Source organism: Martes martes (assembly GCF_963455335.1).
Source record: "Martes martes genome assembly, chromosome: 6".
Classification (NCBI taxonomy): domain Eukaryota; kingdom Metazoa; phylum Chordata; class Mammalia; order Carnivora; family Mustelidae; genus Martes; species Martes martes.
In genome coordinates this window covers 144380254-144399629 of record NC_137893.1, presented here as the reverse complement: position 1 = coordinate 144399629, position 19376 = coordinate 144380254, and the positions used below count along the sequence as shown (strand labels likewise).

The following is a 19376-nucleotide window of genomic DNA, read 5'->3' as shown; positions in this document are numbered from 1 at the left end:
AGAGCGGGGAAGCCGGCTACAGAGGTGGAGCCGAGGAGTGAGCGCTCAACTCAGGGTACCTTAAACTGTGATCCATGGCACAGTCACACCACTGCTCTTTGAGCAGGGACCCCACAAGTGGCAGACCCGGGGACACCCTCCTGGAAGAGCGGCAGTGATTTGCTGGGTTTGGAGACTCCAGGCAGGGCTGTGTGCCAGAGACAGAGACGCTTGGTCACAGGCTGGGTGAGCTTGGAGCGTGGCCGGAGGCCAGGGAGACAGGCATGATTAAGTGATCTGCTCTAAGGGTGCACTCAGGAGTGGGGCCAAAAGCTCTCGGTTCCTCCAGGCCGGAGATTGGGAGGCCACCGTTTCCATTCCCATCCTCTGGAACTCTATGGAAAGCATTCAGGGAACAAAAGCTCCCAAAATTGAACTCGAGCAGATTACTTAGCCCCGCCCCTGGCAAAGGTGGTGCAATGCTGCCTCGGACAAAGACACTTGAGAATCACTACAATAGGCCCCTCCCCCAAAGGATCAGCAAGAAATCCAGCCAAGACCAAGTTCACTCATAAAGGAGAACAGCGACATTCCAGAGGAGGAGAAAGCAAAGCATGGGATTTATGGCTTTCTCCTCATCATTCTTTAGTCTTGCAAAGTTAATTAATTTTAAAAAAAATTTTTATTCTAATTTTTAAAATTTTTACTCTTTCCTCTTTTAATGTTTTTTAACTAGTTTATCTTAATAATACCTGTCATTAAAAAATATTTCTGAACCTTCATTATTATAGTCATATTTTATCTTTCATTGTATCTAAATTTATTTTTTGTATACACATAGGGTTTTTTCTTCTAAAAAAAATCTGGGATACTATTTTTTTTTTTAAAGATTTTAGTTTTTTATTTGACAGAGAAAGGGAGATCACTAGTAGGCAGAGAGGCAGGCAGAGAGAGAGGGGGAAGCAGGCTCCCCACTGAGCAGAGAGCCTAATGCGGGACTTGATCCCAGGACCCTGAGATCATGACCTGAGCTGAAGGCAGAGGATTAACCCACTGAGCCACTCAGGCGCCCCTGGGATACAACTTCTAATAGATCAAACTATACCCTAAACCTAGCACAGGGCTTTGTTCTAGTCTCCAGCCTGAGCAAATTCTCTCCACTTTCTTTTTCTTTCTTTTCCCAACCAACTTATCAACTCCTTTTTTAGAATTTTTAAAAATTTTTTTCATCTTTTTTTTTTGAAGATTTTATTTATTTGACAGAGAGAAATCACAAGTAGGCAAAGAGGCAGGCAGAAGGAGAGGGAGAAACAGGCTCCCCGCTGAGCAGAGACCCTGATGTGGGGCCCAATCCCAGGATCCTGATATCATGACCCGAGCCGAAGGCAGAGGCTTAACCCACTGAGCCACCCAGGCACCCCTAAAATTTTCATCTTTATAGTCATATTCCATCCCTTCATCGTGTTTACCCTTTTGTGTGTGCGTGCTTGTGTGTGTGTGTGTATATATACATTTATGTATGTATGTGTGTGTGTGTGTGTATATATACATATAAAAGTTTTTCTTTAAAATTATGGGGGGGTAGTTTCTTCTAAGAGACCAAATACTCCCCAGATTAAGTGGGTGGCTCTGTTCTCCTCACCTATCTAATATATAAATTTTCTTTTCTTTTCTTTTTTTTCCTTTTTCATTTTTTTCTGAACTTTTTTTTACCCCCTTTCTTCCCCCCCATGATTTGCGGTCCCTTCTGATTTGGTTAACGCACATTTTCCTGGGGTCCTTGCCACCCTTTTAGTATTTTATTCTCTCCTTCATATATTCTTATCTGGATAAAATGACAAGGCGGAAAAACTCACCACAAAAAAAAGAACAAGAGGCAGTACCGATGGCTAGGGACCTAGTCAATAGGGACAGTGGTAATATGTCAGATCTAGAGTTCAGAATGACGATTCTCAAGGTGCAAGCTGGGCTCGAAAAAGGCATGGAAGATACTAGAGAAACCCTTTCTGGAGAAATAAAAGAACTAAAATCTAACCAAGCTGAAATTAAAAAAGCTATTAATGAGGTACAATAAAAAATGGATGCTCTTACTGCTAGGATAAATGAGGCAGAAAAGAGAATAAGGGATACAGAAGACCAAATGACAGAGAATAAAGAAGCTGAGCAAAAGAGAGACAAACGACTACTGGACCAGGAGGGGAGAATTCGAGAGATAAGTGATATCATAAGACAAAGCAACATTAGAATAATTGGGATTCCAGAAGAAGATGAAAGAGAGAAGGGAGCAGAAGGTATATTGGAGTGAATTATTGTAGAGAATTTCCCTAATATGGCAAAGGCAACAAGCATCAAAATCCAGGACGCACACAGAACCCCCCTCAAAATCACTAAGAATAGGTCTACACCCCGTCATCTAATAGTAAAATTTATAAGTCTTAGTGACAAAGAGAAAATCCTCAAAGCAGCTTGGGACAAGACGTCTGTAACATACAATGATAAAAATATTAGATTGGGAGCAGACTTATCCACAGAGACCTGGCAGGCCAGAAAGAACTGGCCTGATATATTCAGAGCACTAAACAAGAACATGCAGCCAAGAATACTATATCCAGCTATGCTTTCACTGAAAACAGAAGGAGAGATAAACTAAAAGGTTCCAGGACAAACAAAAACTGAAAGAATTTGTAAACACCCAACCAGCTCTACAGGAAATATTGAAAGGGGTCCTCTAAGCAAAGAGAGAGCCAAAAAGTAGACCAGAAAGGAACAGAGACAATATACAGTAATAGTCGGGGCGCCTGGGTGGCTCAGTGGGTTGGGCCGCTGCCTTCGGCTCGGGTCATGATCTCAGGGTCCTGGGATCAAGCCCGCATCGGGCTCTCTGCTCAGTGGGGAGCCTGCTTCCCCCTTCTCTCTGTCTGCCTCTCTGCCTGTCAAATAAATAAAATCTTAAAAAAAAAAAAATATATATATATATATATATATACATACATATACACAGTAATAGTCACCTTACAGGCAATACAATGGCACTAAATTCATATCTCTCAACAGTTACCCTGAATGTAAATGGGTTAAATGCTCCAATCAAAAGACACAGGGTATCAGAATAGATTAAAAAAACAAAACCCATCAATATGCTGTCTACAAGAAACACATTTTAGACACAAAATCACCTCCAGATTTAAAGTGAGGGGACAGAAAACAATTTACCACGCTAATGGACATCAAAAGAAAGCTGGGGTGGCAATCCTTATATCAGATCAATTAGATTTTAAGCCAAAGACTATAATAAGAGATGAGGAAGGACAGTATATCATACTCAAAGGGTCTGTCCAACAAGAGGATCTAACAATTTTAAATATCAATGCCCCTAACATGGGAGCAGCCAACTATATACACCACTTAATAACAAAATCAAAGAAACACATCGACAATAATACAATAATAGTATGGGACTTTAACACTCTCCTCACTGAAATGGACAGATCATCCAAGCAAAAGATTAACAAGGAAATAAAGACCTTAAATGACACACTGGACCAGATGGACATCACAGATATATTCAGAACATTCCATCCCAAAGCAATAGAATACACATTCTTCTCTAGTGCACATGGAACATTCTCCAGAATAGATCACATCCTGGGTCACAAATCAGGTCTCAACCAGTACCTAAAGACTGGGATCATTCCCTGCATATTTTCAGACCACAATGCTCTGAAGCTAGAACTCAATCACAAGAGGAAATTTGGAAAGAACCCAAATATATGGAGACTAAAGAGCATCCTTCTAAAGAATGAATGGGTCAACCAGGAAATTAAAGAAGAATTGATAATGAAAACACAACAATTCAAAACCTGTGGGACACAGCAAAGGCAGTCCTGAGGAAAATATAAAGTGATACAAGCCTTTCTCAAGAAACAAGACAGGTCTCAAATATCTCAAATACACAACCCAACCCTACACCTAAAGGAGCTGGAGAAAAAATAATAAAGAAAGCCTAAACCCAGGAGGAGAAGAGAAATAATAAAGATCAGACCAGAAATCAATGAAATAGAAACCAAAGAAATAAGAGAACAAATCAACGAAAATAGAAGCTGGTTCTTTGAAAGAATTAATAAGATTGATAAACCTCTGGCCAGACTTATTAAAAAGAAAAGAGAAAGGACCCAAATAAATAAAATCATGAATGAAAGAGGAGAGATCACAACCAACATCAAAGAAATAGAAACAATTATAAGAACATATTATGAGCAACTATACGCAAGCAAATTTGACAATCTGGGAGAAATGGATGCATTCCTAGAGACATATAAACTACCACAACTGAACCAGGGAGAAATAGAAAACCTGAAAAGACCCATAGCCAGTAAGAAGATTGAAGCAGTCATCAAAAATCTCCAAACAAGAGCCCAGGGTCAAATGGGCTTCCCAGGGGAATTCTACCAAACATTTAAAGAAGAATTAATTCCTATTCTCCTGAAACTGTTTCAAAAAATAGAAATGGAAGGAAAACTTCAAAACTCATTTTATGAGTTCAGCATTACCTTGACCCCAAAACCAGACAAAGATCTCATCAAAAAAGAGAATTACAAACCAATATCCTTGATGAACACAGATGCAAAAATTCTCACCAAAATACTAGCCAATAGGACCCAACGGTACATTAAAAACGGTACATTATTCACAACAACCAAGTGGAATTTATCCCAGGACTGCAAGGTTGGTTCAACATCCACAAATCAATCAGTGTGATACAATACATTAATAAAAGAAAGAACAAGAACCATATGATACTCTCAATAGATGCTGAAAAAGCATTTAACAAAATACAACATCCTTGGGATGCCTGGGTGGCTCAGTTGGTTAAGCAGCTACCTTCGGCTCAGGTCATGATCCCAGCGTCCTGGGATCGAGTCCCACATCGGGCTCCTTGCTCAGCAGGGAGCCTGCTTCTCCCTCTGCCTGCCACTCTGTCTGCTTGTGCTCACTCTCGCTCCTCTCTCTCTCTCTGATAAATAAATAAATCTTTAAAAAAAAAAAAAAAAAACAAAATACAACATCCTTTCCTGATAAAAACTCTTCAAAGCGTAGGGATAGAGGGTACGTACCTCAATATCATCAAAACCATCCATGAAAAACCCACAGCCAGGATCATTCTCAATGGAGAAAAACTGAGAGCTGTTACGCTAACGTCAGGAACAGGCAGGGATGTCCATTATCACCACTGCTATTCAACATAGTACTAGAAGTCCTAGCCTCAGCAATCAGACAACAAAAAGAAATTAAAGGCATCCAAATTGGCAAAGAAGAAGTCAAACCATCACTCTTTGCAGATGATATGATACTTTATGTGGAAAACCCAGAAGACTCCACTCTAAATACGCTAGAACTTGTACAGGAATTCAGTAAAGTGTCAGGATATAAAATCAATGCACAGAAATCAGTTACATTTCTATGCACCAACAACAAGACAGAAGAAAGAGAAATTAAGGAGTCGATCCCATTTACAATTGCACCCAGACCCATAAGATACCTAGAAATAAACCTAATCAAAGAGGCAAAGAATCTGTACTCAGAAAACTACAAAGTACTCATGAAAGAAATTGAGGAAGAAATGGAAACATGTTCCAACCTCATGGATTGGAAGAAAAAATACTGTGGAAATGTCTATGCTACCTAAAGCAGTCTACATATTTAATGCAATCCCTATCAAAATCCCATCCATTTTTTTTCAAAGAAATGGAACAAACAATCCTAAAATTATATGGAACTAGAAAACACCTCAAATAGCCAGAGGAAAGCCAAAGTTGGTCGCATCACAATTCCAGACTTCAAGCTCTATTACAAAGCTGTCATCATCAAGACAGTATGGTACTGGCACAAAAACAGACATATAAATCAATGGAACAGAATAGAGAGCCCAGAAATAGACCCTCAACTCTATGGTCAACCAATCTTCGACAAAGCAGGAAAGAATGTCCAACGGAAAAAAGACAGTCTCTTCAACAAATGGTGTTGGGAAAACTGGACAGCCACATGCAGAAGAATGAAACTGGACCATTTCCTTACACCACACATGAATATACACTCAAAACGGATGAAGGACCTTAATGTGAGAAAGGAATCCATCAAAATCCTTGAGGAGAACACAGGCAGCAACCTCTTCGACCTCAGTTGCAGCAACTTCTTCCAAGGAACATCGCCAAAGCCAAGGGAAGCAAGGGCAAAAATGAACTATTAGGACTTCATCAAGATCAAAAGCTTCTGCACAGCAAAGGAAATAGTCATCAAAACCAAAATACAACTGAGAGAATGGGAGAAGATATTTGCAAACGACATATCAGATAAAGGGCTAGTATCCAAAATCTATAAAGAACTTATCAAACTCAACACCCAGAAACAAATAATCCAATCAAGAAATGGGCAGAGGACATGAACAGACATTTCTGCAAAGACAACATCCAGATGGCCAACAGACACATGAAAAAGTGCTCCACATCACTCGGCATCAGGGAAATACAAATCAAAACCACAATGAGCTACCAACCCACACCAGTCAGAATGGCTAAAATTTACACGTCAGGAAATGACAGATGCTGGCGAGGATGCACAGAAAGGGGAACCCTCCTACATTTTTGGTGGGAATGCAAGCTAGTGTAACCACTCTGGAGAACAGAATGGAGGGTCCTCAAAAAGTTGGAAATAGAGTACCCTATGACCCAGCAATCGCACTACTAGGTATTTATCCTAAAGATACAAATGTAGTGATCCAAAGGAGCACATGCACCCAAATGTTTATAGCAGTATTGTCCACAATAGCCAAACTATGGAAAGAACCTAGATGTCCATCAACAGATGAATGGATAAAGAAGATGTGGTATATATACACATGCGCATGCGCGCGCGCGCGCACACACACACACACAATGGAATACTATGCAGCCATCAAAAGAAATGAAATCTTGCCATTTGTGATGACGTGTATGGAACTAGAGGGTATTGTGTTTAGCAAAATAAGTCAATCGGAGAAAGACAATTACCATATGATCTCCCTGATACGAGGAAGTTGAGAGGCAACATGGGGGGTTTGGGGGGTAGGAAAAGAATAAATGAAACTAGATGGGATCAGGAGGGAGACAAACCATAAGAGACTCTTAATCTCGCAGAACAAACTGAGGACTGCTGGGGGAGAGGGGGTAGGGAGAGGGTGGTTGGGTTATGGACATTGGGGAGGGTATGTGCTATGGTGAGTGCTGTGAAGTGTGTAAACCTGGCGATTCACAGACCTGTACCCCTGGAGCTAATATACATTATATGTTAATAAATTTTTTTTAAAAAAAGACTATAATGTGAGACAAAGAAGAATACTATATGATAATAAAAGGGACAATCCAACAAGAAGATGTAACAACTTAAATATTTATGCACCCAACATGGGAGCACCCAAATAACAAAACAGTGAATAAAAACATAGAGGAAGTAAATGATATTAATACAATAATAATAGGGGACTTTAACACCCTACTCACATCAAGGGACAGATCATTTAAACAGAAAATCAACAAGGAAACAATGGCTTCGAATAACAGACAGGCCACGTGGATTTAACAGATATATACAGAACATTACATCCTAAAAGAGCAGAATACACATTCTTTTTGAGTGTGTGTGGAACATTCTCCAGAACAGATCATATATTAGGCTACAAAACAAGCCTCAACAAGTTAAAAAAAATTAAACAAATTAAAAAAGACTGAAGTCATACTGACATCTCTACTGACCACAGCGCTATGCAACTAGAATTCAACCACAAGAAGAAATCTGGAAAGAACACAAATATATGCTCATAAACAATGAATGGGTCAACCAGGAAATAAATATAAATATAAGTATTTATATAAAAAAATATTTTATATAAAAATACATTTTTTATAGAAATATAAAAAATATAAACATGGAAACATAGGAAAATGAAAATACAGAGGCTCTAAACTTTTGGGATACAGCAAGTGGTCCTAAGAAGGAAGTATATAGCAATACAGGTCTTCCTCAAGAAGCAAGAAAAAATCTCAACCTAATCTTACACCTAAGGAAACTAGAAAAAGAGTAACAAGCAAAGTCTAAAGCCAGCAAAAAAAGAAAATAAAAAAGATTAGAGCAGAAATAAATGATATAAAAACTAAAAACGCAATAGAACAAATTAATGAAACCAGTAACTGTTTTCTTGGCGGGGGAGGGGGGGAGTCAGTAAAATAAATAAACCCTTGGCCAGACTCATCAAGAAAAAAAGAGAAAGAACCAAAAATAGTATCAAATGAGAGAGGAGAAATAATAACCAACACCCAAAATACAAACAATTTTAAGAGAATAGCAGGAAAAACTATGCCAAACTGCACAACCTAGAAGAAATGTGTAAGTTCCTAGAAACTAATACCCAAACTGAAACAGATAAGATATAGAAAATTTGAACAGACTAATTGCCAGCAATGAAATTGAATCAGTAATTACAAAACTCCCAACAAACAAAAGTTCAGAACCAGGCAGTCTACCAAATGCTTGAAGAAAAATTATTATCCATTCCTCTCAAAGTATTCAAAAAAAAAAAGAAAGGAGAACTTCCAGATTCATTCTATGAGGCCACTATCATCCTGACACCAAAACCAGATAAAATTACTACACACACACACACACACAGAACCAAAGGCCAGTATCTCTGATGAACACAGATGCAAAAATTTTCAACAAACTACTAGGAAATCAAATTCAATAATACATTAAAAATACATTAAAATAATCATTCGCCACAATCAAGTGTGATTTATTCCTGGGATGTAAAGGTGGTTCAATATTCACAAATCAATCAATGTGATATATCACGTTCACAAGAGAAAGGATAAAAACCCTATGATCATTTCAATAGATGCAGAAAAAGCATTCGAGAGCGTACAACATCCACTCATGATAAAAACCCTCCACATTTGTGGGGGGAACATACCTCAACATAAAAGGCCAAATATGAAAAACCCACAACAAACATCATACTCAAAAAACTATGCTTCTTCCCTAAGATCAGGAACAAGATAAGATCCAGCCCCACCACTTTTACTCAACACAGTACTAAAGTACTAGCCACAGCAATCAGACAACAAAAAGGAAAATGAGCATCCAAATTGGTAAAGAAGTAAAATTTTCACTATTTGCGATGACATGATACTATATATAAAAAAAACCTTAAAGACCACCAAAACCTGCTAGAGCTGATACATGAATTCCAAAGTCGCAGAATACAAAACCAATGTACAGAAATCTCTTGTATTTCTATACACCATTAATTAAGCAGCAGCAGGAGAAATTAAGAAAACAATCCTGGGGCTCCCGGGTGGCTCAGTGGGTTAAGCCTCTGCCTTCAGCTCAGGTCATGATCTCAGGGTCCTGGGATCAAGCCCTGCATCGGGCTCTCTGCTCAACGGAGAGTCCGCTTCCTCCTCTCTCTCTCTCTCTCTCTCTGCCTGCCTCTCTGCCTACTTATGATCTCTGTCAAATAAATAAATAAAATCTTTAAAAAATAAAAAAGAAAGAAAAGAAAAGAAAACAATCCTATTCACAACTGCACCAAGAACCATTAAGATACCTAGGAATAAACCTAACCAAAGAAGTAAAATACCTGTACTCTGAAAACTACAGAACCCTTATGAAAGACACTGAAGAAGACACGAAGAAATGGAAAGGCATTCCACATTCATGGGTTGGGAAGAACAAATACTGTTAAAATCTCTATATTACCCAAAGCAATCTAAGATTTAATGCAATCCCTATCAAAATACCAATTGCATTTTTCCCAGGACTGGAACAAACAATCTTAAAATTTGTATGGAATCACAAAGACCCTGAATAGCCCAAACAATCTGGAAAAAGAAAAGCAAAGCTGGGGTCATCACAATTCCAAACTTCAAGCTCTATTACAAAGCTGTAGTCATCAAGACAGTATGGTACTGGCACAAAAAACAGACACACTGATCGATGGAAAAGAATAGAAAACCCAGAACTGGACTCACAACTATCTGGTCAACTAATCTTCGACAAAGCAGGAAAGAATATTCAATGGAAAAAAGACAGTCTCTTCAATAAATGGTTTGGAACAACTGATAGCCTCATTCAAAAAAATGAAATGGACCACTTTCTTACACCATACGCAGAAATAAATTAAAAATGGGTTAAAGACCTATATATGAGACCTGAAACCATAAAAATCCTAGAAGAGAACATAGGCAGTAATTTCTCTGACACTGGCTGTAGTAACATCTTTCTAGACATGTCTCCCGAGGTGAGGAAACAAAAGCAAAAATAAACTATTAAGGACTATATAAAAATAAAGCTTCTGCACAGCAAAGGAAATACTCAGCAAAACTAAAAGGTAACCTACAAGAAGATATTACAAATGACATATCTGATGAAGAGATAGTGTCCAAAACATATTAAGAACTGATATAACACCCCAAAACCAAATAATCCAATTAAAAACGGGTGGAAGACATGAACAGACATTTCTCCAAAGAACATATCCTCCAGATGGCCAACAAAAGACACATGAAAAGATGCTCATTATCACTTATTATCAGGAAAATGCGAACCAAAACTATGATGAGATACCACCTCACACCTCACAGAATGGCTAAAATCAACAAAAAACCAATAGGTGTTGCCAATGATATGGAGCAAAAGGAACCCCCGTTCACTGTTGGTAGAAATGCAAACTAGTGCAGCCACTGTGGAAAACAGTGTGGTGGATCCTCAAAAAAGGTAAAAATAGGGTCGCCTGGGTGGCTCAGTGGGTTAAAGTCTCTGCCTTCGGCTCAGGTCATGTACTCAGGGTCCTGGGATCAAGCCCCGCATCCGCTCTCTGCTCAGCAGGGAGCCTGCTTCCTCCTCTCTCTCTGCCCGCTTCTCTGCCTAATTGTGATCTCTGTCAAATGAATAAATAAAATCTTAAAAAAAAAAAAAAAAGGTAAAAATAGAGCTAACCTCTGATCCAGCAATCGCACCGTCGGGTATTTACCCAAAGAATACAAAATACAGATTCAAAGGGATAGATGTACTCCCATATTTACAGCAGCATTATTTACATAGCCAAGATATGGAAGTGGCCCAAATATCCATTGGTTGATGAATGGATAAAGATGATGTAGTATATGTGTATCATGGAATATTATTCAGGCATAAAAAAAGAATGAAATCTTGCCATTTGCAAAGATATGGATGGAGCTAGAAGTACAATGCTACACGAAGTAAGTCAGAAGGATAAATACCAGATGATTTCACTCATAAATGGAATTTAGGAAAGAAAGCAAAGGAGCAAAGGGGGAAAAAAGGAGACAGATCAAGAAGCTGACTCTTAACTATAGAGAGCGAACTAATAGTTACCAGAGGGGAGGTAGGTGAGGGGATGGGGGAAAAAGATCATGGAGATTAAGAAGTGCACTCATTATGAGGAGCATTGGTGATTAAAATAAAACTTAGGGGCTCCTGGGTGGCTGAGTTAAGCGTCTGCCTTCAGCTCAGGTCACGATCCTGTAGTCCCAGGACTGAGCCCTGTGTCGGGCTCCCTGCTCAGGGAGGGAATCTGCTTCTCTCTCTGCCCCTCATCCTGCTCATGCTCTCTCAAATGGATAAATAAAATAAAAAAATATAATAAAAACGCTGTTGGTATTTTGATAGGGACTACATTAAATCTGAAGACTGCTTTGGGTGGCATAGACATTTTAACAATACTTGTCCTCCCAATCCATAACACAGAGTATCTTTCCATTTCTTTGAGTCACCTTGAATTTTTCATCAGTGTTTTATAGTTTTCAGAGTACACATCTTTCACATCCTTGGTTAAGTTTATTTCTAAGTATTTTGTTATTTTTGGTACAATTATAAATGGAACTGTTTTCTTAATTTTTCTTTCTGCTGCTTCATTTTTAGTGTACAGAAATGCAACTGATTTTCAGGGGTGCCTGGATGGCTCAGTTGCTTAAGCATCTGCCTTTGGCTCAGGCCACATTCTCAGGGTCCTGGAATCAAGCCCCATGTTGGGCTCTCCGGTAAGCGGGGAGTATGCTTCTTCCTCTGCCTCTCCTCCCACTCATGCCTGCAGTCTCTGTCTCTCTCAAATAAATAAAATCTTAAATCTTTAAAAAAAAAAAAAAAAAAAAAAAAAAGGAGGAGGTCTGATGTTTACTGCAGGGCCCACACCATCAAGACCCATGTCTCAACTATTTCTGAATCCTAGACTTTAGCTCACTAAAATTACATAGGTTCAAATTTATTCTCCATCACTACATAAAGACAAATTATATTTAGCATACTCTCAGTAGGCAGGGGAAGATACAATTTATTTTAAGAAGCTTTCAGTTAAAAAAAAATTAAGTTAAAATGATAAACTTCAGGGGATATTCCTGGTCTCTTTGGAGAACCAGAATGTTCTTGGTAGCTGAACTTATACTATGATGACATGTAACTGCATACAACTGAACATGTCTATTATAAATCATGATTCTTTCTCTTATCATTTCAGAAACTAGAGCCCAAATTCAAGCAGTGAGAAGGAATAGAGACTGCACGCATAATTTTTCCTACATAAAACAGAGCAGAGTTATGCCTTTCACGTATAGAATCCACAAAAGAGTTGCACTACAATGACACGTTATAATATAAAGTATCCTATGTTTCACACAGCCACTTCATTACAGAATTGCTTTTAACCTAGATATTGCTCAAGATGGCTAAGAAGTAACCTTTTAAAGACTCCAGTGAGAAACGTAGATGACATAAAGCCCTTTACCTCCATTCTCATGATAATCCTATTGTTTCTGGTTGTGATGCTCATCACATGCTGAAACCTCAAATCTCTGGCTTGAAGACCTAATTCTTGATATAAGTCGGTTTTCTTCTTTTCTATAAAAGAAATATTTTTAACAAAACAAGTGGGCCAAACCAATTAATGGAAGACTTTAGTATCAGAGCACCCCTCCCACCATCACTTTCTACTACCAGAAACAAGCCAAAAGGAGTCTTTTTGATAGCCATTTTTACCTCAAAAACATAAAAATTTGGTCAAACTCTAATAATTCTTTTTTCATCTTATTCATACGTGATAAAATTTCTTTGTATTTAGATGTCTCTTGGGACCAGTATAAAAAACCACAGCCACACACGATTAAGACCGACAGTATCAATTTCTAGCTCCAGAGACAGGTCATTTTTTTAAAATACAGATTATATAGAACTATATTTCCAATGTTTTCTATCTTCAGTATTTTAAATCTGTGAACAGAGAGTTCAATTTTCTTGGTTCTTGGACTAAAACAAAATGAGAAGACAGTCGGTTTTCTCACTAGATTCTTCCACCTGAAAACTAACCTTATTAGCCAAGAGAAAGCATAATGGATGAAGAAACTCAAGTGGTTAAAGTAGCATCTATAGTTGTAGTGTCCAATCACACCTATGACAGAGCGTTAAGTAGAATAGTCATTTGAAGGAGATAATGGGCCAAAAATACCCCAAACAGGAACAGGACATGGGGCTGGAAGCACATGGGAAATCTGACTGAAGTCTGCATCTGAGGTCAGAGAGTAAAGTGATGCTTAATTTCCTTTTTTCAAAGTCACTGTCCGTAAGTGCCATCATCAGCAGAGTGCCATCTAGTGCCCTGTCCCTCCAGTCTTGTCCCTCATTGCCATCACAACGTCAGCAGTATTACATAAATCTGCCTCAAATGTGGAACAGGAGTTGTATACGAGGACCAGGGTGTGGAAAGGGAGACCAAAGAAAAGAAACAAAATGTGCTCCAGCTGGATACTACCCTCTGCTCTTAAAAAGTTCCTTTATCTTTCTGTTAGAGAGAAAGTGGCTCCTGCTAAAAACCAGAAACCAAATCTGGGAGAACACGCACAGTCCAGGTGTTGCCAGTTCCAATTAGGACTGTGGACAAATGCAGAGGATAGACCTCTTTCAATATACACCAAGAATATTCTACTCAAAACACTGCAATTTCTTGATTTCCGTGAGATTCACTCATTCACTGATTTTAAAAAAGTGATTTATAAGATAATGAAAGATACTCACCAAAAGAAGTAACATTTCCTTCTTTGTCAAATTTTGTCTGGAGAGAAAATAAAAACAAAATATTATTTTCTCCCAAATGAGTATGCTCTTTATAGTATTACACCATATGGTATTACGAGAGGTCCTAAACGCGGAAGTGCACAGGCAAGCCTTAACTGCTTCTTTAGGTTAAATTCGGTTATGAGTTAAGGGTTTAAAGAACCCCTTTTTCTTCTGCTAGGACAAATGTGACCTTTGATTAACTTTCTGTCTTGGTTCCCCTGGAAATCTGATAAAGGAGTATGACCTGTGTTACTAGGCAACATTGCTCATGGTAAAAATGCCCAATGCCTGATGGATTTCATGGGACAAGGAAGACTATGAAAGAATTACGGATAGGAAGCCATCCCCCTGCTTCTCCCTCAGTGGGGTGGCTTTTATAACTGGCCGTGTTTCTTGCAGGAAACCTGCATGGGCCTTGGAGATGATTACAAGAGATACCAGCACTAAAAGGCATAGGGATTCTAAACTAACGTGGAACTCACACCCACCTTTAAGAACATCAACTCCTTGCACCTGAACTGTCAAACAAGGTCCAGAGAAGCCACTGGATGGCTGCAAGGATTTCTCTGGAAGAGGAAACACCTGATGCTGTCCTTTGCATTTCTTATCCGTTAGCCTTCTGAACAGAGTGAGACCACATGTGGCTTATCCTGTGACTCTAAGTACTGGAGGCTACGAAGTCTCTCTGGTAAGTGTTGCAGAATCCACAAAGATTTACAGAAAAGGCCTCTTCTGGCTTTTTGAAGAGAGGACATGATGCAGAAAATATATTTATTTCCTATAAAGCAGAGGAAACATTTTTCTGAAATACTTGTCCAGTTTGAATATGTGCTGGAATGTACTAATTACTACTAAATGTGCATGTTCGGCAAGACTCTAAGGTGTAGCTGAAGTTACAAGCACTGGGTCACTACCATGGGAATGTGTGCGCGCTCTGTTAACAGCAACAGAATAAAACCCCACAGTGCATATTGTAGCTTGTTTTTCATAAGCAAAGATCAGTATGAGTACCATAAGCCATCAGTGTTAAAGCCATTGGTGTTAAAAATTATATCAAAAGAAACTTTATGTTTCTTATTACTTTGTGTAATACAGACTAACTTTCCTCAAATTTATTTCACAAATAATGTATCTGCTGCAGAAAATTTGAAATAAAAATACGTCACGTGAAATAAGACAAATTTTAGAGAAAACGATACCAGTATTTTACTGAATGTCCTCCCAGACTTTTCCTACTCATATATATTCATGTTATACTTTTCTGCAATCTCTCCTCCATTTTCAACTTATGAGTATTTTTGCATCTCAGTATTTATCTTCACCATTTTTCTTTAATGAGATATTTTCTGATGAAAAAATCATACAAACTGGTTTTTTTTAATGTTTATCTTGTAAAGTAACATCTAGAGTGAGCTGATTAGCAAGCTCTCATTTCAAACAGTATCAACTAATTTTCTTTTTTTTTAAATTTGTTTCTGGGTACAGGTCTGATTCATCAGTCTTACACAATTCATAGCAAATAGTATCAACTAATTTTCTTAGGTGTTCTTGGTATACAATGATTTCACCTGCAAAGAACCTTCTTTCAATATTTAATATTTGAATTTATTCTTAACCAAACTGGCCAAATGTTCTAGAACATTGAATAACAGCGATAACTTTCACATGTAATTCTGGGGGTTATGTTGTTTGTATAGTTTATAAAGAAAAGAAACTTTTGTAAATAAGCCTAAATAATGATGATGATAATGGCTGATATATGTATTGAATGTTTACATGGGTGAGGATTTTACACACAGTGTGAATTCAAACCTCATAACAATTCTATAAGGTAGGTACTATCACCCCCAGTTTACAGATGAGAAAACAAAGGCATAAAAATGTTACCATACCCTGTTCAGGTCCACCAAGTTAATAGTTAAGAGGCAGAGCTGAGATCTGAACTTAGGGATGCTAGTTCAGAACAAGCACATTACTTTTTTTAATTCAACTTTTTTTTTTTTTAAAGTAAAGCCCGACAAAAAAGTTGCAAGAATATCTTACAGCCAACTCCCCTGTGACTTTCATCTAGAATGCTAATATTTTGCCCCAATGGCCTAATTTTTCTCTTTCGAGAATATGTGGTTGTGGTACACATTATTTCTTATTTTATTTTCTCCTGAAGCTTTTCAGAGAAAGTTGCAGAGATCATGAACCTTCAAAGCATCCACTCTTAAAAATTACACTTCACTGCCTTCAAAATACTTGTGCATATATTACACTGCATAGCACAGGGTCAAGCACCTATGGCTAATAGCCTTCAAGGACTTTACATAAATTCACAAGGAAATCTTGAGTGGGAAGTGCTGAGCTGTGATTTGAACAACCAGTTCTAGGATTAAAGAAAACCTCCACAGTCAGTCAATAGCAAAGTTTCAAGGGTGCTGTTAAGTGAACCTAGCGGACATCCAGGTCATTAGCTAGGCAAAACACAAAGACGAAAGGACTTACAAGTATAATGATTCACTATAAAACAAAAAATAAGTATTGTCTTGGTGGACCAGTCCAACCCAGTTAACTCAGTAAGTATGGGAAATACTTTGTGTAAGTTATCAAATGTACCATATATACTCACCACAGTGAACACTGGGGCTACACTGGCCAAAGTGGCTTGAGAGACATCGGAAGTTCTAAACCGGTGCATTTCACCTGGAGAATAGAGAATTCTCTGTAATCATACAACAGGTATTAACACATGGCTACAATACAACTGTCCTATTATAAGGTCTTCAGACTACTTTACTATTTTTTGGAAACTTTTTCCTAGAGGAAAAAGAAACACTCTTACTTGCTAATGTTAACATCTGTCGGCGATTATGTTAGATTTGGCAGGGAATGGCTTAGGCAAGGTACTAGAACAATTTATGGATTCCAAACACTTTTATTCTAAGTATTACTGGTATCTCAAAGTCAAATGAACAAATGCATAAGTGTTCTGAGATTAAAATGTTCATCTTTTTTGCATAATTTAAAAAGGCTCTTCATGAAAATTATACTGGTACATGTATTTTAGAAAACACAGATCTTAAAATACCACCAGTTTTAGCATTCCAATATTAGGATTATTTGACCTATAAATTATGAAACCCAGATTTTACTTCCTTATTAGCTTTTCCACATTACATAGTGACTACTTAAGAAACAAGCCATTGAACTGGAATGAAGAAAAGTCCTTACTTGAAAAATCAAAATTTAAAGTGTGATTAGACTGAGTTGAAGTGAGTTCTGAAGTGTAATCACATAAATTTAATGACTGACAAAGGACACCATTCAAAATACTAAACATAAAAGCAATGGACAGAAAGTGTAAAAATATTACCAATTATTTTCTGCTTCCAAAGTAATCATGCTGACTCCATGGAATGTGCAGATACATTCTCATTTCGGATCTTATTCCCTCCCATTACATACAGTCTCATGTCATTTGTAGGCATCTGAGGTTTGTTGTTTCTCAAGTTAGATAAAGTGTTTCCCCAAGTTAGATAAAATGTTTCCATTGAGATTTACTTGCTTATCATCCACAAGTTAGATACAATGTTTCGGGATTCTGAATCTCAGTGCTTGTCTTAAAACAGCAGATGGGCTGAAACTGGGTTCCCAAGAGTTATAAAAGGAGGGAATATGGGGAGTACCCCATAAGACTCTCTAGTGAGTGTGGGGAAGGAGGTGGTGCTGTTACTTTAAAAGACTTTTGAGTATAAAACTGAGAAAACTTGAGAACAGCGCAATCCTTTTGAGAGCCATACATTTTAATGTCGCCGGTTTCTGAGTAACATTAGCACCTACATTCTGACATTTGTGAAAATGTTAACATATCATCACGCTCTATCATTTGGCGAAAAAATAAATAACTCCGATTCCTCCTCCTCTCCACTACCCTGACCCCTGCAGCTTGTTACACCGTACTTGAGAACAGATTTTTCTCAGGAGCAACTCTTACTATGAAATCTTTATCTACAGGTGCTTCCCCATTCCTTAATTGAACAACTGGAAAAACGCATCAACGCGCAAAGGGAAAAAAAGACTGGGAAGAAAAACACTTGGATAAGGGTTAACCTGTCGTCAAAAAAAAAACCAAAACTTTTCCCGTAAGAGTACTCCAGCGGGGAGATCTGCAGCTAGGGCGTGAGGGCCCCAAGGGGTCACGGCGCACCGGCGGGTCCGCACTGGGGGCCACCAGCACTCCCGGACGGGCGCCCCAAAGGGCGGACCCGGGTCCGAAGCCTGCGCGGAGCGCGGGGTAGCCACAGCCACGCCGGGTGGGGTCGGGCCCTGGGGATACCGCAAGACCCGCGTACTGGGCTGCGGGGCGGGGAGAGCAGTAGTACCTGCCACGCGGGGCCGGAGGGGTGCGCACAGCGGCGCGGCCGGGCTCTGCCTGAGGAGTTGGGCCGCGCGGCCGCAGGCGGCAACGGGGCGCGCCCCAGGGGTCAGGCTCTGGGCCAGAGTACGCAGCGTGCGCCGGGGCAGCCCCACGACGCTGGGCAGCAGCCGGCTCAGGCTCCGCAGGCATTCCATGGCGCTGGAGCGAGCAGAAGGTTGCCCTAGCACCCCAGGGCCTCATGCCGGTCAGTGGCTGGTTAGCCGGCACCGACGCGACCCGGCGCGGGCGCTTAAAAGTGCGACCGCAGCGTACTGCGCATGCGCGGAGCGCGTCGCGCCTGCGCCTCCCCTACCGCGCATGCTCAGAAGGTGCTTTGGAGGGCGCGCTCCTTGCGCCCGGTGGCCAATCGGAGTTCGCGTCTCGTACCTGTAAAGTGCGGGGGGGCGGGCTTGGGCTGGTGGGCGGGGCGCGCTCACCTGTGCGGCGGGGGTTGTCGGACCTAGATCCGACCCTTGCGCCTTTGGAGAGCTCAGCCGCATGCGGGCAGGGTTATTAGCCGTAGTAACTACGAGTGTGAAGAAATACCCGGGTGTGGATCATGCTTTGCAGTTTCTGGAGGATTTTCATACAGATGATAAAATGCGCAATTTGGAAGTGAGGACGTTATGCCCATTCCTAACTCAGTTTGTATTTAAATTTATTGTAGTAGAAACAATTAACTGCACTATGGAATGAGGGACTAAACTTGTGCGGCTCAGTATTGAGGAACATAAACCCACAAGATTTACACTCTGTATTTAATCAACTGTAAGATAGTGTTAATTTCAAGGAGTCGTTACTTTATGTACCACCAAGAAAGAAAAAATACTGATAAATT

General features: G+C 39.4%; 1 protein-coding gene across 1 annotated transcript in view; it reads right to left on the bottom strand.

Moving 5' to 3' along the window:
• The window catches only part of MRS2 (magnesium transporter MRS2), a 39267-nt gene extending 20495 nt beyond the window's left edge, over window positions 1-18772 (bottom strand). Inside the window, exons 1-4 of the mRNA XM_080805405.1 lie at window positions 18504-18772; window positions 16751-16824; window positions 14095-14131; window positions 12812-12924 (exon numbers count right to left, since the gene is read on the bottom strand). Coding sequence (XP_080661531.1) covers window positions 12812-12924; window positions 14095-14131; window positions 16751-16824; window positions 18504-18693 — 414 coding nt within the window. The 5' untranslated portion in view covers window positions 18694-18772. The remainder of the gene's footprint in view (window positions 1-12811; window positions 12925-14094; window positions 14132-16750; window positions 16825-18503) is intronic.
• Window positions 18773-19376: the final 604 nt, after the last annotated feature.